The following is a 26,514-nucleotide window of genomic DNA, read 5'->3' on the forward strand; positions in this document are numbered from 1 at the left end:
GCATCTCGGCTCTTTCCACAGTTTGGCTATTGCGGACATTGCTGCTATGAACACCGGGGTGCATATGGCCCTTCTTTTCACTACATCTGTGTCTTTGGGGTAAATACCCAGTAGTGCAATTGCTGGGTCATAGGGTAGCTCTAAATTTTCTGAGGCACCTCCACACTGTTCTCCAAAGTGGCTGTACCAACTCGCATTCCCACCAGCAGTGTAAGAGCGTTCCCCTTTCGCCACAACCTCTCCAACATTTGTTGTTTCTTGCCTTGTCAATTTTTGCCATTCTAACTGGTGTAAGGTGGTATCTCAGTGTGGTTTTGATTTGAATTTCCCTGATGGCTAATGATGATGCATGTTCAACAAATTTTAATAAATGCTTTTTTTTTCCTGTCACTGCTCTAACTGCTCTTTTTCACGTCTTATGTTTACTATTAATCTTCATCTCATGTTGGCTCATTAATGTTTGGTCTTGCTGTTTTTTTCTCTCTCCTTTTTCTATTCCGTGCTTTATACTCCTACCAGATTAGTACTTCTCAACTTTGAAATCAAAATTGATTTCCTGTAGATCAGGGGTTCTCCACCAGGAATGATTTTCCCCCTTCATTTGGCAATGTCTGGAACAGTTTTGGTTGTCACATCTGGCAGTGGAGTGCTACTGGCTACTAGTGGGTTGCTTAACACCCTGCAATACATAAAACAGTCCACAACAACAAGAGTGATCCAGTCTGATATGTCCATAGTGCTGAGGTTGAGAAACCATAGTGAGTCTCAGATATTCAGTATCTTAGATCCAGCCTATCATTGTATGTTCTTTGAGGGGAAGTAGGGTTGGATAGAGCAAAGACACTGACATTTTCTTTTTTTATCATTATATTTAATATTATTTGGTGGAATTGGACCCCAGACTAAAACTTTGAACTAAAGAGTACAGCTTTGTCCATAGTCTTCCAAGTTGATTTTCTTTACTTTGATTTTTGATACTTAACGGTGATTTAGGCATCCCCTTTTATTCATAAAGGCACTTCCCTTTATTCATACTTAATTTTGTGCATCTGTTCAATTGAACTAGGAACAAAGAAAGAGCAGAACAACAATGAATAGTCCTGTCAGTGGAAACATTTGGTTTTTAAGGTTAATATTAGACTACATATGATTATTTCAGGGTGGAGTGAGAAATAATAGAGTTAGAAGGTGACTCTTTGAAGCAGGGTGAAATCGTAATGTACAGACATAAAAATAAGTATTTTGAAGATTTTATTTAAGTCATGAGGAGTCGTTTATAAGACCTATTATAGAGCAGGAATATTGAATGTGCAAACTGGCTTTTTCATGGAGGACAGGAGTTATTTTTCAGTGCTAACAGTTAGCTACGTATAGTTTACAGGGGTGTAAAATATCTCTCATAGCATCAGAATCAGACACTGGAAGGATATCCTTTGGATAGTGCCTAGTTTTCTACTGATCCACAGTTTTTGTTTTGTTTTGTTTTGTTTTCCTGTAATGTAGAGAATTCAGCATGTCTTGTTTCAAAGTACAAATAGGGATAAAGGAGTTAAGAGTGTAAGATTTTTAGTTGATTTTGTGCGTCATTGACTCTCTCTGTCACATTGATGCTATGAGTACCACTGCTTGGCATAGTGAGTTTCAGGTCCTTAGTATAGCATTTAAATTTCCCTCTGATCCAATCCCAACATAACTCTCTCAGCTTTTTCTCCACTTTGCACCTCCTCTGTGGTGGTATACCCTGTTCTCCCACCACATGAGATTTCACAGTTCCTGAACACAGTGTACACATTTAGGCATGGTGGTGGTGATTCTCTTTATTCCCTTGCCATCAAGCAAAGCACTCTTTTCAACTCGTTTTAGCTCACTGAAAGCAGTCTCATCCTTCAGTTTGTAGTATACGTACCAAATCTTCTGTTAGATCTTTCCTAGTATCCTTGGGAATGGCTCACTTCTCCCTTCTGTTTCCATGTGTAGTGGTTCTCAAAATGTGGTCCTTGACCCAGCAGTGTCTTTTCATTATCACCTGAAAACTTGTTAGAATTGCAAATTCTCAGGCCCTACTTTAGACCTACTAAATAAACACTGGGCATGGGGCCCAGCAAACTGTGAATTAACAAGCCTCTGTGATTCTGAGGGGTGCTAAAGTTTAAGGACCAGTGCTGTGGTGAGTTGTACTTGTTTCATAGCTATTTTCCTTGTACTGTATTATGTTTTATATAAATCTCTGTCGTTTTTTTTCTAAGCATCTTGATAAGAACGCATATTTCATTAATATGGGTTCACTAATACATAGTAGGCACTCAGGACATTTTTACTATTTTGAAATTAATGACTTCCTCTTTATTAGATGCTCCTCATGAAATAACCAGGAAACAAAATTTATTCATCATCTGTATGTGGAAATTACAGTGATCATTAAAATGATAAATGGGCAGAAGTTACAACTATATTCCCTGTGTGTCTACCTCCCTTATACTGCTTTATTTCAGAAGAACGTGCCACTTGACCTTGTTTTGAAAGTTAGATTGAATCAGTGTTTGTTTTGCACTATGGCCAAAGTGCCGTCTGCAGGTTAAGAGCATAAGACTATAGAATCATAGTCCTGAGTTTGCATCCCAACTCACTCTCTAGATGTGTGATCCTTATTTTCCTTACTTGTGAAATAGTTCTGTCTCATATGGTTTCAAAATTAAGAGATAGTGAATGTAAGAATTTAGCAAAGGCTAAATTAGCCTTAGCAAAGGCTAAGAGGGGTCATTTTGAACCTGTCTTCTGGAATGATAGTTTTCTTAATAGGGTTTCACATGTATTTCTTAACAGTCGTAAGTCAAAAATTATTAGTTGTTTTTGTCTATGAGTTTTTTAAAGGAGATTTATTGTTGTGTTTTAAAAATAGTGTTAAACAGGGGCGCCGTGTGGCTCAGTTGGCTAAGTGTCTGACTCTTGATTTCATCTCAGGTCATGATTTCAGGGTTGTGAGATCAAGCCTGTTTTTGGGCTCTGCATTCAGTGTGGAGCCTGCTTAAGATTCTCTCCCTCTCCCTTGGCCCTCCCTCCCCCTCCCTGCTTGCATGAGCACGTTCTCTCTCTCTCTCTCTAATAAAAAATAAAAATAAAAAATAAAAACAGTGTTAAACATATTTATTGTAGCAAGTTTGGCAAATATGGACTAGTAGTATAAAGAGAATAAAAGTCATCCCACTCAGAGATTATAATTGTTAAAGTTTTTGCTTTATTCCTTAGATGATTTTCTGTGCATATTCTTCATGTTCACTTAACTTGCTTTTCATTTGAAATATTGTGAACATTCCTAAGTCATTCAAGATATTTAACAGAATGGAAGCTGTCCAATTGGAAAATGTAATTTGATTGTACGTGAAGCATTAAAAAACTCTTGTCATTTTGGATTGTAAAACCAATACATGTTTGTTAATAGAAAATAGCAATAAAGAAGGGAAAAGAAATTGCCTATACTCTATAGAGAAGCCAGCCACTGAATAAATTTAGTCTTTATAAGAAACAACAAATTGGGGTTCAAGATAAATAGTTTTTTTAATACCTAACCAGAGTATCATGAGCAAATTCCAATGCATTATCCCAGTTATTCTTAAACATAATTTTTCTTACTTTGAGGAACATGGAAAAAGCATGATGGTAAAGTTGTTTTCATTTTCTTTCTTATATTTTGTGGGGGATTAAAATTGTGCTATTCTACCCCATGGTTGAAAGTTTTGATAGATTGCTGTATTTACACAAACATATACACAATGAACATATTATGCATACACACTCGTCAATTTAATGTTACTTGTTTTGAATTTCTTTACACTTTAAAAAGCAAGAATTCATATGCTTAACACTACTGTCTAAATATATTTTGTGTAAACTAAAACATTTAAAGAAGCAAAATCTATCTTGATTTTTATTGAACGTCAGAATCAGAAATGTTTTTTATTTATTTATTTTTTTAAATATTTATTTATTTGACACGGGGTGGGGGGAGAACAAGCAGGGGGAGCAGCACATGAAGAGGGAGAAGCAGACTCTTCGCTGTGCAGGGAGTCCGATGCGGGGCTTGATCCCAGAACCCCAGGATCATGACCTGAGCTGAAGGCAGACACTTAACCGACTGAGCCACCCAGGTGCCCCAGAATTAGAAATGTTTAACATCTCTAAGTGATAGCATAAATTGTTTCTAATAGCTGAGAAACAGAGTTGTATTGTGCTATTAGAGATAAATGTTTTCGAGTGTATGAAATCTGGTTGTTCTTTCATTGTTTTATAATGCCTATTTTAATTGGTAGTGAAGCCAATTTGTTTTATAGAATTGTTATGAATGTTGACACTTCCAGAATTCAAAAGTATGTTTTGATAATGGTGGTTTATGGTAGATTGGGTTTCTTTATTACTCTGAGAGATTGGTGAATATCAGGAAGTTAAAGTTGTCTTCCTATGAATTACTCTAGCAGTCCCTACAGAAGTTGACAGCTACCATAGCCTATTCCCTCTAGAACCACTGCCACCACCCAACCGGATACAGAAATCAAGTAATTTTGGATACATTACATCTTGCTACAAAGCTGTTAATAGCAAAGATGATCTGCCGTATTGCCTTCGGAGGATACATGGTAAGGAAGATAAATTATCCTCTTTTTGAAGCATGTTATTGAGGCTAAGATTTCTGAAATATTCCTGCATATATTTATTTACTTAAAACGAAAGTTTAAAGGATAATAAATTTATTTCATTTGAAAATTAGTAGCTCATAAATGATATGTAACACGGCTTTTTCTTCACATTTCTGATGGAATAAAGGGGAGATGTCATTTACAGTTTAGTTCAAAAGGTTTTCTTTTTCAGGTTTTCGTCTTGTTAACACAAAGTGCATGGTGTTGGTCGATATGTGGAAAAAAATTCAGCACTCAAATATTGTAACCTTGCGTGAAGTATTTACCACTAAAGCATTTGCAGAGCCTTGTGAGTAATTTGTACTGTCTTTCTGCTTATGGGCTTCATTATTTGAAGCCAGATTGCAGTAATGAGTGTTTGTGTTTTATTTTAAGCTCTTGTGTTTGCATATGATTTCCATGCTGGAGGAGAGACTATGATGAGCAGACACTTTAATGACCCTAATGCTGATGCCTATTTCACAAAGAGAAAGTGGGGTAAGAAAAAGATGCAAGCACACTATATTTTGACAACTGCTTTTGCTCTGTGGAAGAGTAGTTCTGTATTTTAAAATGCATGTAAATTTGTCCCTGTAATCATAGTGCATTTTAAAAAGAAATGTCTCAAAGAACTGAAGTCAATCCGTAACCAGCTGGGAAATAGTGTATTGTGTGTATAGACTGAGATGAAGATGGGGTGGGAAAGACTCATGGAGGTATCTGAAGTCTAAATAACTGAGAATATGATAAAAGTTTTTTCTTCTTAAACATTTTTTTTCTTTTAAAAATACAATGCTTTCTGAAGAAAGACGGTTTGGAAAATGATGCCTGTAGCTTCACTGCCCAAAGCACAACCATTATCATCTCTTCCTATATTTCTTTCCAGTCTTGGTTTTTTGTTTTGTTTTGTTTTTTGGGTTCCTGTCACGTCATTTCCTTTTATCATTTTGTGTCATTGCATCTTTCATTTATTGTAAGTATTTTCCCCCTAAGTTTTATATTTTCTGAATATAATTTAATGACTCTTGGTCCAGTGTGACTGTATATCATTTATGAAATGATTTCCCTAAACAAATGCTTTGTTTTAAAAGGTAGGACTCCATGTTACTTAAGGAATTAGTCTTCAAAATAATTTCTCGGGTAGCATTTACTTAAGCAGGGAATATTTTCTTTTTTTGCCCCTTTCCAATATTTATAGTTCAAATACTGCAAAGAACCAAAAATATTGTAATTATGGTTAATTAATAAATGTTTATTAAAGGGTAAAATAGCTTCAGAGTAAAAGTAGGCCCATTTTGAGATGTCTTTTAATTAACTTATGTATTTGGGGAAGAAAAATGTATGTATCATTTTCTTGCTTGGGGACAGGAAAGAAGCATTGAATTCTTTTTAAAAAATGTTTATTACTGAAGTTGACAAACCATTGTATTTTCTACTGTGGTTTTTAATCTCTTAAAGATTTTCTTGAATACATACTGGGAGAAATTGAGGAAGAAAGATGTGAGTCCACATTATAGTATCTTTTGGATTGTGACTCCTTTAATTGTGGATAAAAATATATTATTTCTGTTTACTTTGCTTTCTGACAGTTGGAAGAAGAAAGCTGTGGTTACATGGCTGTTTCACGTTAAAAATCTGGTCATATGGTGTGGTCATTTTTTTTCCTTTTGCCATGTCATCTGTAGACACATACATAATTTTGTTGAAGGGGATGTGGTGTAACTTTTCCTATAGATGAATATAGCTGTAGTTGTTCAAGTTTATTTTAGTAGTAACACCTGTGAGATGACTGTTGGCTTTAATTTATAGCTGGGTTTCTCAACCTCAGCACTGTTGACATTTAGGGCTGGAGAATGATTTTGTGGGGGCTGTCCTGTGCATTCCAGGATGTTAAGCAGCGTCCCTGGCCTCCACCCTCTAGACGCCAGTAGCAAGCCCCTTCTCCAGTAGCGACACCAAAAATATCTCCATACATTGCCAAATGTTACCTGGGGAGCAGGATTAACCCTTGTTGAGAACCACTGATTATAGCACTCCTTTCTAGTTTGTTTTTTAATCTTTATTTTTGGTGTTGACTGATTATTTGATATATACATTTTCACAGGAATCATTCCTTTTTCTGGTATTTGAAAATATCATTTGAACAGTAGTAGTTTCCCTGGACATACTGTATATACTTTAATTTGTAGTAACTTCTAATATAAGGCAATTGTCAGTTTTCCTATTGTGAATATTAAAAGAAGAAAAAAAGTGTGTGTATAAACTTTTGGAGAGACATAGATGGAAGTCTAATGTTTTCTTATACTATTTAATTTAACTTGGTACAAAGTAAAAGATTGTACATTATAAGAAATATACTAATTAGGAAAATGGGAATAATAATCATACTATACTGTATTATAGGGGTTATGAGAGGTTTCAAATGAGACAAAGTGGGTTAAGTAACCTCTGCTGCTGTTAACAATATAAAGGTTAAGACAGAATCTGGCACAGAGTAATAAGCAAGCACTGTGTTTGCTATAAATGCTCTTTTTCCTTATTACCACATTTATTAAATAGTTTTATTTAAACTCTTCATAGTCCTCTTGGATGATGTCTTGGCATTTATCACTACAGCCACTTTTTGAGTTATTTAACACTGTTTTCCAGATTGTATTATTTTCAGTCTGTCCAAATGGAGGGAAAGCAGTTTTTGAATTTTGTATTTGCTTTTTCTTGGAAATGTTATCCCAAGCCACAAATTTGCTCTTTATTATCTCTGCAATTAACCATTTAACTGTGTTGCTTTTATACCTAATTCACAAAAAAATTTGTTTACGATCATAAGAACACTTGAATTTATAATGTCATATTCCCTGAAATAATTTAAAAATCTGCATTAAATTTATGTGGCTCCTTTTCCACTGATTTAAGGATTAACAGTGACCCAGGAAATAGTATCAAGAAGTACTTAAGAGTTGAGGGGCACCTGGGTGGCTCAGTTAAGCACCCAACTCTTGATTTTGGCTCAAGTCATGATCTCAGAGTCATGAAACTGAGCCCCTCATCGGGCTCTGTGCTGGGCATGGAGCCTGATTAAGATTCTCTCTTTCCCCCTCTCTGCCCCTCCTCCCCAACTCCTTCCCACCCCTGCTTGTGTGCCTGTTCTCGCTCTCTCCCTCTCTATCTCTCTCTCAAAAAAAAGCTGATAGAATCAAAATGATTACTCTCATGGTAGGTCGGATTATTTTTGTTTCATTATTAGACATAAGTGATATTCAGTGCTTTACATTTATATTTTTATGAGTTGGATACCATCCTGTCTAACTGACATGGCTGTAAGAGAGGAGGCTGGGCAGTTTATGGAGAATAAGAAAATATTCAGCATAAATGATGGTAGAGACTTTTATTTTTCTTTCAAGCCACCGAATGAACAGTTCTCACCTGCCTGAACAATAATATAGGCTAGGATTATTACTATTGTTTTTTAAAGATTTTATTTATTTATTTGACAGAGAGAGAGCGAGAGAGGGAACACAAGCGGGGGAGTGGGAGAGGGAGAAGCAGGCTTCCCGCGGAGCAGGGACCTCGATGTAGGGCTCAATCCCAGGACACTGGGATTATGACCTGAGGTGAAGGCAGACGCATAATGACTGAGCCACCCAGGTGCCCTAGGCTAGGATTATTTTAAGTAAAATAATAATCTTCACCTTTGCTGTTTTTATTCAGAATTTACATTTACATTTATTTGGTTCACAGTTAAATATAAATTCTTTAAATAATTTTGTTTATTGTTCAGTAATTACAATGCTCACAGAAAAGAGCGCTTCAGTGAGAACTCTTCTGCTGCTAACAGTATAAAGGTATAATCTCATAAATAGGAAATTGGGGTTTGTCTCTAATTTCTTACTAATAGACTAAACCTTATATATATATATATATATACACATAAAACATTATATACATATGATAAACCTTACATATAAAAACACCATATCTGTATCTGTCTATATATATATATATATACATATATATATATGAAAGTTGACAAGTTGCGGGGCACCTGAGTAGCTCAGTTGGTTAAGCGTCTGCCTTCAGCTCAGGTCATGATCCTGGGGACCTGGGATGGAGCCCCACATAGGGCTCCCTGCTCAGTGGGAAGCCTGCTTCTCCCTCTCACTCTCCTTCTGTGCTCTCTCTCTCTCAAATAAATAAATAAATTGACAGATTTTGCCATGATACATGAATTTTTTTTTGTTAATTTTGGTTTGAATGTTTTAGTCTTTTAGTTGGTTATTTAAAAGATGTCCTTTTTGCTTTTAGGTCAACACGATGGACCATTGCCCAGACAGCATGCAGGATTATTGCCAGAGTCTCTTATTTGGGCATATATTGTCCAACTGAGTTCCGCATTGCGTACCATTCACACAGCAGGTTTGGCATGTCGAGTTATGGACCCAACAAAGATTCTGATAACTGGCAAAACAAGGTACTAGCATTTTGAGTTTTGGCTTCTTTGTTGAGCATCTAACCTATGACAGTTTAGTAAACAAAACATGATGATTTGTTGTAATTCTACCTTTTCATATATTCCATCCAGAACAACTGCTATGACTTTGAGTTCATTTGTAAGTTTAAAAAAAAATGTTGAATTCTTAAAAAAATGCCTTGTTATTAACCAAGAATCTTGTAAGGGTTTGGGAGATAGTTAGGGTTGGGGGGATATAGACATAATATCAATATAGTTTTCTATGTATAACCGTGGTTCTCCGATTAGAGCATGAAATAGAATTACCTGGAGGGCTCATTAATAAGCACACTTTACTGGCCTCCACCCCAGACTTCTCATTCAGTAGGCCTGAGAATTTACATTTCCAACAAGTTCTTAGGTGATGCTGTTCCTGCTCACTGGGTCCCATGCTTTGAGAACCACTGATACAAAGTTAAGTAACAGCCCTTGACTTCACCAGAGCTTTATTTGAATTGCTGTAATTTGGAGAGTTATCTTGGACAGCATAGCATAAAGAGCTCAAGATCTGGTACTTACCTGGTTATCTGGGTTCATCATATCCTAAGTTTGTTAGTTGCTATTTATATGATCCTGAGCAAGTTCTGTAACTTCTGTGTATGCAACAACCTTGTAAGACAGCTACTATTATTATCTGTCCCACATTTATAAGATACCTGTCTCATAAGATTATTGAGAGGATTGAATGATTAATACATGTGAATGGTGCCTAATACATCTTCAGCAAATGTTAGAAAGCTAATTAGTTCTCTTACATGAATAACTAATAAAGAAGCAGCTTGCTGTGATGAAAAGACCACTGGCATGGTAGTCAAAGATGTGAGTTATAGGGGCGCCTGGGTGGCTCAGTCGTTAAGCGTCTGCCTTTAGCTCAGGTCATGATCCCAGGGTCCTGGGATCGAGTGCCGCATCGGGCTCCCTGCTCGGCGGGAGGCCTGCTTCTCCCTCTCCCACTCCCCCTGCTTGTGCTCCCTCTCTCGCGGTCTCTCTCTGTGTCAAATAAATAAATAAAATCTTTAAAAAAAAAGATGTGAGTTATAGTCCTGGCTTTATCAGTTTCTGGCTTCTATAACCTTATAGGCCTATCACTTAGTATTTATGAGCCTTAATTTCCAACTCATCTCTAAAATGGTGTTTGATAGAGGTTACATGGGGAGGTTAGACTAGATAATATTCTGAGATCCTTCCTAATAATATAGGAAATGTTAAATTTTTAAAAAAATCTCATTTTAATAATTTTCTTTAAATTCTCTGGTCTTTAAAGGTTGCGAGTAAATTGTGTTGGAGTTTTTGATGTTTTAACATTTGATAACAGTCAGAATAATAATCCATTGGCATTAATGGCTCAATACCAGGTGAGTAAGAATGAACATGGATACTTCCTTAATAACTTAAGGCTTGATTTTCTTTTAAGACAAATTTTATTTATTTTAAAGTGTTTTGGGGGTTTTAAGTCTAGATTTCAGTTTATTCTGGGGGTGTCTCTATGCCAGCTTTGAACATGTATTCTTAATCACTGTGGTGTATGTAGTGTAGAGCCCTTACAAGTGGGAATAGAGAAAGTTAATGACAGTGTCAAAGACAAACTGTTCAAATGAAAATGTATTTATGTGATGAGGAAATTTGTACTCAACATAGATTAAAACAGATTAATTAGTTGAATAAATGATATTAAATGCCATTTTCCTTTTTTTCAGTTCTTTAATGTGTTAATCATAGCTGTTATTTTTACTTTTAGATATTGTCCCACTACCAATCCAAAAATTTTAGAAGTATTTTTGAAGGAAAATTGTTGTATTGCCATTTTCTAAATAATTTTTTCTTTTGCATACTCACTTCTTGTATCTAATCAGAATTTGATTCTAGTCTAGTCATAATAATAGTGTAGATTTAGGCCCTCTTATGTTTTTAGCTGTTTATTTCATACTTCTTGATTAATGTAAGGTATAGGAGAATAAGATCCTGTCTCTGCAGGGAACGTTAAGTGTAGTTGCTTTTGCCTTGATGATTCTGTGCAAGTAACGTGGCTCTGTAAAGTAATTATTTCAAATTCATTATTGCAGTACTTCACATTTTTTGGAGGACATGCAGGTGCTGTTTTAAGACAATGTTAATTCTTTTTGTGTAAGAAATTTTTGGTGCTTCTGAACATTTATTAACTGATAGAGGTTTAATGTAAGGCAGAATCTCTTAATTACATGGAGAAAAACACTTTACCTTTTCATTGCCCTTCTCATTTCCACTTCCTTTGTTTAAATCTTTGAAAGAAGATTTTAGTTTGCTTTATATTATAAGCCAAAATTTCGAACAAAAAGGAAAAGACAGAATGAGAAGTAGCGTCTAAGTAGTGCCTAGTAATCCTATTCATGTATAAACCTCTTTTGCTGCAGAACCAGGGACAATACAGTCCCCAAGACTTAGAGCCACTCATCACATTGAGTTGTATGCAGACTTTTCACATCTTCCTTCCCCTCTGCTCCTGCCCAGCCAAACTCAGCAGCAGCCAAGCTGTCCTGGTTGGTAGCACCATCTAGTGGGCACCACACAGAATTTGACTACACGCCCCCCCCCCCCCAGCAGCTTTCTTCTGCCTAAGGGGATTTGCCCCCTCTTTCTTATCTAGGGTAGTTGTTCTTAGTGACTTTCCTTCTTACCTTCTTATATCTAGTGCCTAACTAATTAGCTCTGGAGATTTTTCTTCCTAACCTCTGTGCTTCTAAAAGTGACTGATTATTGACTGCAATACTAGTGATCTTCATGTATCCAGGAAAATAATACTAAATTTTTGAGGAGAAATTAGACATTATTTAGAACCAGTGCCACCTAGCTCTATTGCAAGTATCTGGAAACCTCATGTCCACATTAAAAAATGAAACACCTTACAGTTCTGTTTTTTTACAAGTACAGCCTACGCTCTCATTCTTCTGTATTCTGAATAGAGTTCTCTGAAAAAAAAAAAAATTACTAGTATAAGGCTAGTTTGATTTTGGTTTTCTCTGAGTTTAATAGCAGTATTATCTTCCCTTTTTCTTTGTGGATATACATTATTTCAGTTATGGTAGTGGTTGTGTAGTTACCTTGAAAAACAACTCCTTTTAAGAAAAAGTAATCCTAGAGTTCCAAACAAACAACTCTTAAGTAAGCATTTGGGATGATTGATTGGTAAGTTAGGAACTGCCTTCATTCATAAACTCAGGCTGCTTTCAACCAGTCATCACCTTCCCTTTATTTTCCAGCAGTAAAAGATATCTCAGGTTTTCTTTTTTTTTTCCTTTATTTTTTGGGGGGCGGGTGATGTATGTGTTGAAGATTTTTCATATAGCTTATAGTAAGGTAAAGGAGAGAATTAAAGATAGTCCCAATGGGGGATTGTGATTTTACAGAGAAGAGGGTACATGAGAAAGGAGTGCATTGTTTCTTGTAGTCTATTTTTCATAGTCTGTTTCAGACACGTGAATAGAGACTGACTTTCAGTAAAGTGGACATAAGTAGAGCCATAGATAGAATCAGAGAAAAATCAAGAAATCAAGAATCAGGAAGAAACTGAAAATGAGTGGGGGGAAAACCTCCAGAATTCAACAAATGGGGGGAAAAACCAGATGGAGGTAAGAAGCAAAATAACAAATGGAAAATTATTTAGCTGGCAAATAAGGAAAGGAGAGTTACTGAGCTTTTATGATGTTAAACTCTCTTAATTAAGCAGGACTTCATTAACCTCTTAGTTAAAATCATTTCTAATTTAATCTGGATTATGTGACATGTATACTTTATTTCTAAAAGTGGGTATTCCCACCTTGAGTCAGCTTTAGAAAGGTGGTGGGATGTACTCACAATTAAATGTTCTTATTTAAAAAACCCATGCAGTCCTTCAGCTATCTTGGACTTTTGTTTTCCTCTCTCATAATAGGGAATACTGGAATGTTCTAGGTGGGAGGTTTAGTTATAGCATCAATTCAGGGTGGAGCTAAACTGAAAATTCTGTTGTTTTAAGGGTTGGGAGAGGCTGTGTGTTGGTACATGCTGCTCAAATACTTGATAACTAATAGCAACCTTCAGGTTGCTTTGCTGAGGATATGGGATTGAAATACAGAAATTCACATTTAGCATTTCCATGTACTGATTTCTCTTGACCCACATTTTTATGGTTTCATTACTGTAACTTGGAATATTTTACTTGACCTTGAGAATGATTGAGGGGAGTCCTTTTTGAGTTCATTCATGGCAGTGTCCTCCACAGAACAGATGATGACAACAGTAACAGTGCTCCCTCCCATGCCACCTCCCCTCCTGCCTTTCTGGGCTCCTAACTCTGTGCCACAAATGAAGTTGTAAAAAGTTCTTTGACATGAATCCTTGGCATCTCCTACTCTGATAGATTCAAAGTTGTTTTTTTAATCTGTTTTTCCACTGGTTATAGGATCTCATGTTCAAAGTGTCAGATTCACAAATGCTCGTTTTGGATGGATTTTTGAATTTGGATTTTTTTAGATGTTATTTTAGTAATGGAGTTTGACATCTTTATACTCTATTATTTGGGTAAAATTAAGGATAGCTGTGTAGTGCTAAAGTTTCATTAGTGACTGCCTTCAAATATTCACCTATTTTGTAACTATACCACTTATAAATATTCCGTGAAACCAGTGGTTCTCAACCCTGGCTACATACCAGAACTCTTGTGGAAACTTTGAAAAATACTAATACCTAGTTCTTACCCCAGGCTGGTAACACCAGAATTGGGGTAAAAGGGATGGTCACAGGGTGATTTTTTTTTAAGTTCCTCAGGTGATTTTAATGTATAGCTAGATTTGAAAACTCTTTATACTAAACCAGTGTTCAGTAAATGTATCCAGTAGTTCAGATCAGATCTCAGATCTTGAAGATCTACAGAAGTTTTCTGTCGAAATTACTTCAGATGATTGTATTTAACTCTGAGCCATTCCATTCTCCTAGGCATATAATTATTAATAGTTACCTGCCAAGAAGGGCCACTGTTTCCTAGAGTTATAATAGGTAATAGAGAACTTACCTCAGTTCAGCTAGCTGTCTTTTGAAAATCCTTTTAGAAGGAAAGCCTCAGAGTGGTAAATGTTAAAAGATAGATAGATAGATAGATAGATAGATAGATAGATAGATAGATAGATAGACAGACAGACAACCAGGTGGTATCAGAACTCTCAGAGATCTGTTTTAATGTGAGGAAACATTGTCTAGTTGGAAACAAGAGTAGACAGGATGTCATTGGGGTTTGCAGCATTTTCGATGTTCTAAAAAACGTACTCTGAAATCAGGTAATGGTTATGTTGTGTTTGGAATAATGGAATAACTTTTCTTCAAATAATTCTTCAAACTCCCTCTGTATATTGGGTATAATGGAAAGTGGAAAGGGGGCATATTATAAATTGTAACGATCATAGTAAAGCGAGTATATAGTAACCAGCCTTAAATTTCTTGTAATAATGAGAATGTCAGCTCTGTATAAATTTTTTTTTTAATTTTAAAGCAGCAATTCTGTAGTTGGCGTGTGAATTGCTCAGAGTTATGTTTCTTGGGGCTACATTCATCAGAATTATCTGGGTGCTTTAAAAAGGTTGGGCCTGCTCACCCAGACCTACTGAATGAGCATCTCTGGTGGAGAGGTTCAGAAATCATCTTCCAGCTCCCAGGTGACTCTGAGCACCAGTATTTGAGAACCCTGTGCTGGGAGTCCTACAGCTTTTTTTGTAAGGCTGCTGGCCGTAGTGTCGGTCTATTACATTTGTACCTTATAAAAAAAAATTAAAAGTTATATTTATTCTTTCATGTCAGCAAGCAGATCTGATATCATTAGGAAAAGTTGTGTTGGCTTTGGCTTGCAACTCTTTGGCAGGAATTCAGCGAGAGAATTTACAGAAAGCCATGGAACTGGTGACAATCAACTACTCCTCTGACCTGAAGAATCTGATTTTGTAAGTTTTACTATACGATTAACTGTATGTGATGATCATATGAGATGAGACAGCTTTTTCATAAAGGCCTTTTAATAGTGATTCTGTTTTAGTTCTTACTATTAAAAATCAGGCAGAACGCAGTTAAACAACTTTGAATTTCTTTTTTGTTACGTTTATATTTCTTTGAATAAATTCGTTGCATTGGTATCCACTAGCTACATAAACCTTTTAAGTTTAAAATAAAACAAAATAAAATAAATTAGTTCTTCAGTTGCACTAGCTGCATTTCAAGAGCTCGAAAGCCACATGTGGCTTCTGGCTAATATATCCCATAATCTCAGAAAGTTCTGTTAGATGGTGCTGCTCTAGAGCGTGATAGGTAGCTCTCTGAAAGCTGTCATAAATAAACCTCAGACGCAATCCAGTTACAGACTCTGTGGCCAAAACATCCATCCCAGAAAGCATGTTCATCAAGGTCCCTTTGCTTCTACTCCAATATCTGCAGACTCTCAAGAAATCCTTGAGTATAGGCTTGAAATGTATTTGAGTTAGGAGAAACCCACTGTGGAGTACTGTCACCAGAGAAGGACTTTTCCCTAAGATACATCTCACATTGGGGAATTCCAGAGGGTAGACAACCATAATTCTTATTCTAAGTTATTCTAGAGAACAGATGCTAGGCTATCTCTTGACATTTTTCCTGTTCTGTTCTAGAAGCAGTTGGAGCATATTGATCCTTTTCAGTGTCTTAGTTTTCAGCTGTTCCTTCCGATTTTTCTGTGTAGCCTTGGATGATTCAGTTTCTTTTTGGACTAGCCCTGGATATGGAATGGAGGGTTAGAGGATGGGGCTGCCCACCTGTGCTTTGTAACACTGGTGTAAATGTTCTGCTCGTGACAGCACTGGAAGCCAGTGGTTGCCCAGTGTTCCTATTAATAATCAGATGATTGTTGTTCCCAAATGGAAATAATTGTTTCATATATTTTCACAGCAGTGATTCCTAGCCTTAATTTGCAACATCTAGGTGTTTCAAATAATCTCAAGTAGTAATCTCCAAATTTTCTTTTTAAAAAACTGAGAGTAAAGGATATAAATGTAACAAACTAGCCATATGTTAATAATTATCGAAACCGGGTGATGGGTAAATGGACCTTCATTATACTGTTCTACTTTTATAAATGTTTGAAATTTTCCTTAATAAAAAGTAAATTAAAAAGCCATACTTTCATACTAACCAATAACAACTTTATAGAGCAACAAATCATGTATCAGGCACTTTCGAACTGATGTGAATGAATTTATTTTCCCAATAACCCTGTAAATTAGCTCCATTTTAGAGATGACAAAACTGAGGCATGGAGAGGTAAAGTAACTTGCCGAAGTCACAAAGCTTGTAATAATACTTCAAGTAGTTAGATATAAATATGTCCGTAATTACAGATAAATAGCTAAGATATAGATTATCCACAGGAGTATTTTATTCAACAAAAGAATGCCTATTCTGTGCCAGATGCTGCAGGTACTTTGAACAAGATGAACAAAACCCCCAACTTCTGGAGCTTCCACCCTAATGGGGAGGAGGTAACAAATATGTAATCAAATAAGATGTTTGCAGGTAGTCCTATAAAGAAGCTAAGATAGAATTATAAGCAGAGAGTGCAAGAGGGGGAGGGTACTTTAATGAGAATGGTTAGGAAATGGCTCACCTGTCAAGATAGGTAGTAACAAACAGGTCATGGTCATCTTTGTATTCTAGCAGGTAGCCTTTCAAAATGTATTTTTCTGCCTCAGTTATAATGGTAGAAGAAACTGAATTTGTCTCTTCTGATATATGTTGTACATGAAGATTTCTCAGAAATAAATAATATACCATGACAACTGGTAAATGAAGTTGCAGAGCAGAGGGCAGCTTCCTAAAAAGTTGAGCCTTGTTTGATTTATCAAAATTCAAGACCCAGTTTTAGTTTCAAAAATTATTTTGAAGAGCAATGGAAAAATCTCTTCACCTACAACCACCCCCTATTTCACCACTCCAAAAAGGTTTGTAATAATCTTTTCATGTCCCACTGTTGTAAGGAAGGGTTTGAGAATGGAAATGATTAAGTGTAACCCTACTCAACTTTCCTTTCTCATTTTCATAATAGCAAAAATGTAGAGAAAGAGACATGTTTCTTCTCTTGGCTCTTAAAATTTTCCAGAGAAATCATTAAGCCTTGAAAGTGAACTTGACTTGCATGAAAAAATGTTTTCAAATTTATGTACACTAATATGATGGCAGCAGCGATAGCTATGTGCTTGTGGGTTTATGTTGTTTTTTAAATTACACATTTGACATTCAAGTGATGCTTCTTTATTTTCACCAGGTATTTGTTGACTGACCAAAACAGGATGCGAAGTGTAAATGACATCATGCCCATGATTGGTGCTCGATTTTATACTCAATTGGATGCTGCTCAAATGAGAAATGATGTCATAGAGGAAGACCTTGCAAAGGTAAAGAGTCTAGTTAAAAAGAGATATACACACTTGGCACCTATATGTGTAGGGAGATATAAAACATAGTAATGTCTGCGCTAAATATAGTACATAATTGGCTAAGACCATTTGCAGATATATTTGTCCAAACTTAATGTTCAGTATTTTAATTTTTTCTATCCTTTGGGCATTTGTTTTGTTTTTTTTGTTGTTGTTGTTCATGATTTTGCTACAGTCAGTTGACACAGTCGTGACTTTTTTTTTTTCATGTAAGTTACTTTAACCATTCTTAAAAATGGCCAGCTGCATGATCTTCTTGAGTATTACTGTTGAATGAAATGGAAATATTATATTCAAAACTATAACCAAAAGTTGGGGATACTAGGATTTATTGTTTAAAGGTAATATTGGTGTAGGATACCAGTTTTGTAAAATTTTGCTTTTATATTTAGTTAGCTGGAATATTAATACTCTCTTTCTTTTCAAAATGTTTTATAGGAGGTTCAAAATGGAAGACTGTTTAGGCTTCTAGCAAAATTGGGAACAATCAATGAGAGGCCGGAGTAAGGATTTACAGTATTTTACAATATATTTTCAATCAAGGGCGCTAAGAGGAATGAGTATTCCTTATTCTTACTGGTTTTATTTGGAAAAAGAGAAAAATTCTCATGTGAAGCCATTAGGATGCTGTTTTTCAACTATAGCTTAGACCTGGTTGTTCTTAGGGATTCCACACACACATACACATACAGAAAAGATACTGCTAGAAATCTCCATTGTGGTTTGTACACGAGGGAACATTTTATGACTATCAGTACGGCCTCTACCCCGTCTCCTTTTTGAAGCCTGGTCAGTTCAGTTTACCGTAGTCAGATTAGAGACTTCAGACAGGTCTAATTGTTGCATGCCCCTTATCTTCTATTAAAGGGCATTATTTATAGCAGTCATATCAGTGACACCACCACTTTACATTGTTTGTCATTTAGTTCTGCCTCGTTTGTAAGTTAAAATTACCATATGTTCAAGAAAGAAGTAGAGTTGTTGTCTGTACTAAGTAGTAGCTGTCAAAGACAGGTGGAGCGATACTATAGCTGTTGTCACTGTTGCAGAAGTTACGTTTCAGGAATGTTACCTCTGTTAATAGAAATAGATGATAGACAAATACTGCTTGAGGGAGTTTTTTTGACTGCAAAATTCATGTTCACTTCCCTTTCTTCAAAGTTAAAAAGAAAAACTCAATTAGTATTTTCTGTGATAATATTTCTAAAAGAAGAGATGACATTAGGGGAAAAAAAAAAAAAAGCCCAAACTTTTAGCTGTTTCTTTTGGCATTCATTTATTTAAAAATTAATATGCTTGGGCGCCTGGGTGGCTCAGTCGGTTAAGCGACTGCCTTCGGCTCAGGTCATGATCCTGGAGTCCTGGGATCGAGTCCCGCATCGGGCTCCCTGCTCGGCGGGGGGTCTGCTTCTCCCTCTGACCCTCCCCCCCTCATACTCTGTCTCATTCTCTCTCTCTCTCAAATAAATAAATAAAATCTTTAAAAAAAAATTAAAAAAATAAAATAAAAATTAATATGCTTGTAGTACTATTTCTTGATTTTTTTTCCCCCAGTATTTAACTCAGCTGATGACTTTGTCCTGTGGAAGATGAGACTTTATCTTGCACACCCCTTCCCTTAACCAAACACAAACACACACACACAAGTATTCACATGTTACCACTTAGCCCATAATTTCGAGTTAAATCTTTATTCAGTGTTGACATTACTGTAACAGGGTAAATGTTGTTCCTCGTTGCACCACATTGTAAACCATGACTATATTTTCTTTCTTTTGTATTTTGTTTTTTGATTTTTGTTTTCCTGGGGTTAATAATTGTCTTATATAGAAAATGAAAAAAATATTGACCACCAGTTTATTCCACACTCACTGCCAGAGTTATGAAACACCTTTCCATATGGTCAAAAATAGGTCACCTATCAGTTCCTTTTTTTTTTCTCCCCCTTAGAGAAATTGCCCCTGGAGCCTCTGTCCTTCTGTTCCTATCTGGGCTGGTTGCACTTTAAGCCTGCTCACACTCACACTTTAGAACTGGAGCTTCCCTTCACTATTATCCTGGGAATTCTCTTTGTCTCTCCCTTTGTGTTGGATACCCTGTTTCTTGCTTTTTTCCCCTTGGTTTATTCTTCTGATTTATTGGAACACATGCTCCTGTAGCTTCCTGAGAAAGGTGAGTTTTTTGAGTCTTTGTAAGTCTAAAAATATATTCATTTTTTATACTTTATTGATGGTATGATTGGGTATAAAATTCTAGATAGTCTTCAGAAAATTCTTTTTATTAATTAAATCTTTTGAATAAATTAATATGAACCAGTTTTTTTTTTAAAGTAGAAAAGGGTTTCCAATGAAAAAAATCTTTCATACTTGTAACATCCCCAGTCTCTCCACTTTCTCCCATTAATCTTTATTTTATATTCTTCCCGAGTTACAATGATATATTATCTCCCTCCTCCCCCTTTTTAATGTATACAAATTGTAAACCATGCACAGTGTTCTATATATTGCTTTTTCCTCCTAACTATATTTTGGAAATCTTTTTGTTTAGGTATGTTTGGCGTATACCAAACACTATTCTCAGTAGTTTACAAATATGCCCTCACCTTACTCCTCATAACAACCCTGTGGTGCAGGTACCATTAGTATTCCACTTAACAGAGATATTTGGGCATAAAGAGGTTGAATACTGGGCGCCTGGGTGGCTCAGTTGGTTAAGCGTCTGCCTTCAGCTCAGGTCATGATCCCGGAGTCCTGGGATCGAGTCCCATGTTGGGCTCCCTGCTCAGTGGGGAGTCTGCTTTTCCCTCTCTCTCTGCCTCTCTCCCCTGCTCCTGCTCTCTCTCACTCTCTCTCAAATAAATAAATAAATAAAATCTTTAAAAAAAAGAAGAGGTTAAATACCTTTTCCAGGGTTACATCATTAGTGAGTATATGAGCCGGAATTCAAATCCAGACAGTATGGTTCCAGAGTCCATGCTGTTTTTTTTTTTTTTTTTTAAAGATTTTATTTATTTATTTGAGAGAGAGAGAATGAGAGAGAGCACATGAGAGTGAGGAGGGTCAGAGGGAGAAGCAGACTCCCCGCCGAGCAGGGAGCCCGATGCGGGACTCGATCCCGGGACTCCAGGATCATGACCTGAGCCGAAGGCAGTCGTTTAACCAACTGAGCCACCCAGGCGCCCCAGAGTCCATGCTGTTAACCGTAATGCTCTGCTTCCATAATTTATGTAGCTATGTAATAGTCCATTCTGTGGCTACACTATAATTTATTTCTCCAGTTCCTTATCAGTAGACATTTGAGTTGTTTTCAGTGTTTTGCTAGTATAAACAGTGCTGCAGGGACTGACTTATGCATAGTTAATTTTATGTGTGCATAAATATAGGCCCAGTTATGATTGTTAGATCTGTGGATGTGTGACTATAAACCCTTACAGAAGGGTTTCCCAGTGTACGATGCATGAGAGTCTTTCACCAACAATACTCTTCCAGCTTGTGGATTTTTGTCAACCTGTTAGATGAGAAATTGAATCTCAGTGCAGTTTTATTTTATATTAACTCTTATGAGCATGTTTCCTATCATTTTTATGTTTTTGATTAATTTCTGTTCCTTTTTATGTCCATACCCTTGGCTCATTTTTGTTTTCAGTTGAATTATCTGTCTTTTTGATGTATAGGAGCTAGAGAGATTTATCCTTTGTGACCATTTTCTCTTTAGTTTGTCATTTTTCTTTTGACTCGGCTTAATTTTTTCCATGCAGACATTTTTATATATAGTCTAATTGATCAAACTTCTTTTATGCTTTTGGATTTTGAATCATAGTTAGGAAGGCCTTTTCTACTTCCACGATTTTAAAGGAATTATCTCAGGGTTTCTTCTAGAGTACTTATGTTTTTTTTTTTTTCATATTAAATTTTTATATGTGTGGAATTTATATAGGGTGTGAGGTATGTATTCAACTCCTCCACCCTTTCCCCTCGGAAGACTACCCAGTGGCCCAAAAGCTATGTGTTGAATAGTCTAGCTTTTCTGCACTGGTTTAAGGCAGCACTTCTTTCACATTAGTATTTTAATGACTAACATTTTAAAATCTAGTAGGTGCTAGTTCTTATCTCCATTTAATTGCCTGTTTTTTATTGTTTTCCTAAAACTGCTTAATTTTCTGTATAAATTCTAGAATCAGCTTTTTTATTTAAAAAAATCAGTAAACTTGATGGTATTTTTATTGAGAAGATTAACATGTTTATTAATAAATTTAAGGAGCATTTGTGTTTATAGATGTTGAGTTTCTTAACCAAGATAATGGTCTGTCGTCATACTTGTTGACACCTACTTTTACTGTTCTTAAGTGCTGAAGTTGTTCCTTATGTTGTTGTAGCACACTAAGTTTACTGGGTATTTTTTCTTGTTGCTATTGTAACTGCGAATCCCCCCCCCCCCAATTTTTTCTTCTTAGATTGCTTATTATCAGTGCACATAAAAATTACTGATTCCTGTAAACTTTGTACCCTGATATCTTAGTGTTTGGATAGTTTTTCACTAGATTTTCTTGGGTTTCCCAGATACATAGTCGTATCTCCAAATAACTGTAGTTACATTTCCTCCTTCCTAATTTCTATACTTTTAATTTCCCTGGAGTGTTTGTGTCGGCTAGTATCTCTAGTACATAGTTAAGTAATAGTAATGATAATTGCTGTCAAAATTTGAAGCATTGCTCCATTGTCTTTTAACTTCGGGATTCAAAGCCATTTTCTTTTCAAACCCTTTCCCTTCCCCTGTGCTTTTAGAGTCTTTATCAGTGATGTTCAGAAATTCACAGTGATTTGCCTTGGTGTGGGTTTTTTTTATTCATTCTGATGAATTAACAGGTGGGCAGACCCTTTTAATCTTGGGAACTGATGTCCTTCAGTTCTGAGAAGTTGTCTTCGTTGTTTCTTTGATAATTTCACACTTTGGATTTCCCGTTGCTCAGATGTTAGACCATGGCAGTTGATTTTCTCATATTCTCTTCTGTTTTCTGTATTGTATCTTTTTGTTCTACTTTCTAGGTAATTATCTCAATTTATTTTGTCTAAAAATAAAGGTTTTTTTTTAATCTGTTTTGAATTTTTAAGTTTCTGCTGTCATATTTTTAATTTTCAAGAACTTTCTGTTCTCTAAATGTTTGTCTTACAGCATCTAATTCTTGTTTCTCTGAGACTCTCAATTATAGATTTTTGGTTAGATTTTGTTTTGTTCTAAGTTCTGTTCTGTTTCCTGCAGTATCTCCTAGGAAACGAGTTTGTTTTGTTTTGTTTTGTTTCATTCTCCAAAGGATTTCTGATCCTTGGCTATGCATTCATATTAAAAATGACCTTTTTCAGGGTACCTGGCTGGCTCAGTTGGAAGAGCGTGTGACTCTTGATCTTGGGGTTGTAAGTTTGGTCCCTACATTGGGTATTGAGATTACTAAAAAATAAATGAATGAACTTCTTTAAAAATGACCTTTTTCATCTAAAAAGCTAATGGGAAGGTCCTTGCGGGGTCAGGGATTGTAGAATGTGTGGTAAAGTAGTGTGATATTGTTATATATAATTTTTGTTTGTTTTTGGTAGATTTCTTAAATGTTAGAATTGCTCTTGGGCAAGTCCATATCCAGAAAAAAAATCTTCAACCTTTTGTCCGTAGTATAAACCCATAGTCGAGCTTTGGGTAGCCAAAGTAGCAGGAAAGTGTTGGTTAAATAGTCTTAGCTACTATCTCTTGCTCTTCCTGGCATCCTGAAGGCAGGAGCTTCTTTGTTCACCCTGTCTAGAAAGATTTCTGGTACCCTTTCTGGCAAATTTCTGCAAAGCAGAAGTGGAGGCAGGAATGAGAGAGAGGTTGTCTATTTGTTATTTATAGAGCTTTTCATCAGTTCTGCTATTTCCAGCTTTAGTCCATACCTGCACTTCCAGTAGGACCAATGATTTCCCTTCCTGGGCCTAACTGGTATGGCTTGCTTTTGTGGCTTCCCCCTTTTTTTGTTTGCCTTTTGTAGCATTAGAGTTCAGTTTTTTCAAGTCAGCTGATCATATCACTTACCTGTTTCTCACTTTCCAGTTTTTTCTTCTGTTGCTTCTGGTCACTTTGTTCTTGCATGTTTATTATACTCCTTTTTAGACATTTATTGTCAATTTGGTGGGATTTTGAAAGGAAACAGAGATAAATGGGTGTGTTTAATTAGCATTTTAATTCAAAGTCCCTGGAGTGATCTTTGCGAAACTCATATGATTGTGTTTCAACCATGTGGTAGGCTTTCCATCTTGTTCTTAGAAGACACACCTGTTTGTTTTTTCCCCAGACCTCGTTTTTTAACTAAGACTGCATAATCTGATCTCTCCCTTCTTATCTTTGCTTCAGATCTACCTCATTTTTTTTTTTCCTTTTAATTTTCTCCTCCCCTCTCTTGCCTTCTCTCCCTCTTTGTCCTTGTATTTTCTCTTCCCCCTCCTTGCTCTTACTCTGTCTGTCCTTTGGCCTCTTTCTTTTCCAACCCCCAACACCATCCAGCCACTGACCTTTGCTAAGTTTCTGAAGTGCTGCATGCTCTGTTCCTTGCAAATAGTGATGCCTCTGGCTAGGGCGTACTTCCTCTCGGGAAGCTTCCCTTCCCTTCCCAGATGAATTCATGTTTCTGTTGTGTACCAGTACCTGTTTTCTTAATGGCATTATCTCAATATGCAACTTTCTTTGGTTATTTGAATGTCCGTTTTCCTCACTAGACCATAAGTTCCAGAGGTCACTGGAAAGTGACAGTGATCGTTTTGACCAGATGATCGCTGTCACTGTTCTCTAGTTCTTCACAGCACACTCTCACATCCGCTCATGATGGTAGAAAACCAAAATCTACCATTTTTGTTTCTTTAAACATTTCTCTGTTTTATGCTTACCAGTAAAGTTGAGCACATATCTGATCATACCTCTCTACTCTGTATCCTAAAGGTGAGAAGAGGAAAAGAATCTCTTTCAACCTATTTCTAAAGATCTTTAAAGACATTTTCTTTTTCCTCCATTTTATCTAATGGTAGGAGCTTAAATATGAAAGTGATTATAAAATAGGAGTGTATAAGGGATGATTGCCTTTGAGAATTAGAAACTGGTATTCATATACTTTCATGTTGTGTGAAATTATTTTTAAAAATTTAGTGATCTGCACATAAAAATATAACTTTTATAGAAGTTTCCTTATAACTTTAGGAGGATTAAAAAAATAAATCACACACACACACCCTACTTACTTACCAGAGAAAACAATAAAAAAAAAACAACTAGTGTGGAGCCTGAAGCATCAACATGGCTATGTGATATATAGCGTGAGTTATTGAGGTAAAATATTACCTTTCCCTAGGTTTCAGAAGGATCCTACCTGGTCGGAGACTGGAGACCGTTATCTTTTGAAACTCTTTAGGGATCATCTTTTCCATCAGGTGACAGAAGCAGGTGCTCCTTGGATTGACCTCAGTCATATCATTTCTTGTCTTAACAAGGTAATTTGTATCTGGATTTTTAAGATTGCAATGCCATCTATAGTTTGCAGAGTTGCATCTTCTACAAAGACTGAGACTTAGATGTAGATGTATTTTGCTCCAGCCTAGAAGATATTTTGTTAATAATTATCAGGTATATCTACTTAATAGCAATTTCTAGACTAGGAAGGTTGTTTAACATCTACATGAATAATTATAGAATATTTCATTGTGGATCTTTTCACTGTGATAAAATGTCACAAAAGCAATGGGTGGGAAAAACAAAAATAATTTTATATTTAAATCTTTTTTAAAAGCTGAATTCTTTTAAGTCATCGTGAGTCTTGTCCTACATGTTATCTGTTCATTTACTGTTAACTGTGGGCATAGTAATCCAGTGTTAGAATAGTAAAAGCACAGTAGGCCCAGTGCTCTAAATGGAGAATTAGGTGAGTAGATGAACTTCCGTAGATGGAGATAATATCAGTTCATTTGAGAGGTGAGCTTTGTGTTTTTGAAAGGGGTAGGAGAGAGTTTACAAAGGAAGGAAGGAATGCATTTTCCTTATGAATTACTTGGAATCACAGAGTGTAGAACGGGTCTCCAGAAGTAAATCCTAGTCTTTGTATAGGTTTATATCTAAATCTCAGGGATCGACAGACTGTGGCCTGACAGCCTGTTTTTGTAGAGCCCACAACCTGAGAATAGTATTGACATTTTTAGGAGATTGTAAAACAAAAAACAAAAGCAAAATTAAGAAAAGAATGCAGACAGAGACTGCATGGCCCTGAGATTTAAGGCATTTACTATCTGGCCATCTTTATGAAAACCATTTGCTGACCCCTGGAAAAAAATGCCCCTAAATTACAAGTACTAGAGGAAAAGCTACCATGGCATAGGATGTAGAGCTGGTAATGCACAGTGTGCTAACTCCTCAGGGAAAACCTGGTTTTTGTTTTTAGGCACTACTTTGCCTTGCTTGAACTTCCTTAAAACTCCTTAAAAACAGTATTGTCAATAATCTACATTAAGACAGAACAAGCTGTGTTGCACCATTGAACTAATCCAGTGTGACTTATGTATTTATTTGCTCTTTTCCTTAAGGGGAAGACATTTTTCTTGAAAGTAATGAGTAGAGAACAATTCTACTGGATTTTAGAAAATAGTATACATAGTATCGAAGCGCCGGTAATTACAAATACGTAGCACTGATGTAAACACTGGCAGGCCGAGCCTGTGAAATTAAGCCATGGACAGATAACCTTAAGCGAAGATTTTTTAAGAATATTAGGATAATTGACAACTTGAAGAAAATTCTATTTCATTTCATAAAATAGCTAGTAGTAAATAAAATTTATCCCAAATCTGAAAGTATGGTAATTTTCTAAGTC

At 36.0% G+C, this 26,514-nt stretch overlaps 1 protein-coding gene across 8 annotated transcripts in view; it reads left to right on the plus strand.

The window, feature by feature from the left end:
* PAN3 (poly(A) specific ribonuclease subunit PAN3) overlaps positions 1-26,514 on the plus strand; it is a 130,608-nt gene that overhangs the window by 100,141 nt on the left and 3,953 nt on the right. For 5 of the 8 annotated variants that reach the window (XM_031016894.2, XM_031016896.2, XM_006746192.3 and 2 more), the window contains 9 exons: positions 4,470-4,631; positions 4,864-4,980; positions 5,067-5,168; positions 8,973-9,138; positions 10,442-10,532; positions 14,983-15,122; positions 17,468-17,597; positions 18,078-18,142; positions 25,006-25,144. In XM_031016894.2, the coding sequence (XP_030872754.1) occupies positions 4,470-4,631; positions 4,864-4,980; positions 5,067-5,168; positions 8,973-9,138; positions 10,442-10,532; positions 14,983-15,122; positions 17,468-17,597; positions 18,078-18,142; positions 25,006-25,144 (1,112 nt within the window). Of the gene's footprint in view, positions 1-4,469; positions 4,632-4,863; positions 4,981-5,066; positions 5,169-8,972; positions 9,139-10,441; positions 10,533-14,982; positions 15,123-17,467; positions 17,598-18,077; positions 18,143-25,005; positions 25,145-26,514 lie in introns of those variants that run through there. The other 3 variants (XM_031016895.2, XM_081814779.1, XM_031016898.2) reach the window with 2 other exon arrangements.

This window comes from Leptonychotes weddellii, chromosome 3, assembly GCF_054177405.1.
Source record: "Leptonychotes weddellii isolate Sample4059 chromosome 3, ASM5417740v2, whole genome shotgun sequence".
In the NCBI taxonomy this organism is placed as follows: Eukaryota; Metazoa; Chordata; class Mammalia; order Carnivora; family Phocidae; genus Leptonychotes; species Leptonychotes weddellii.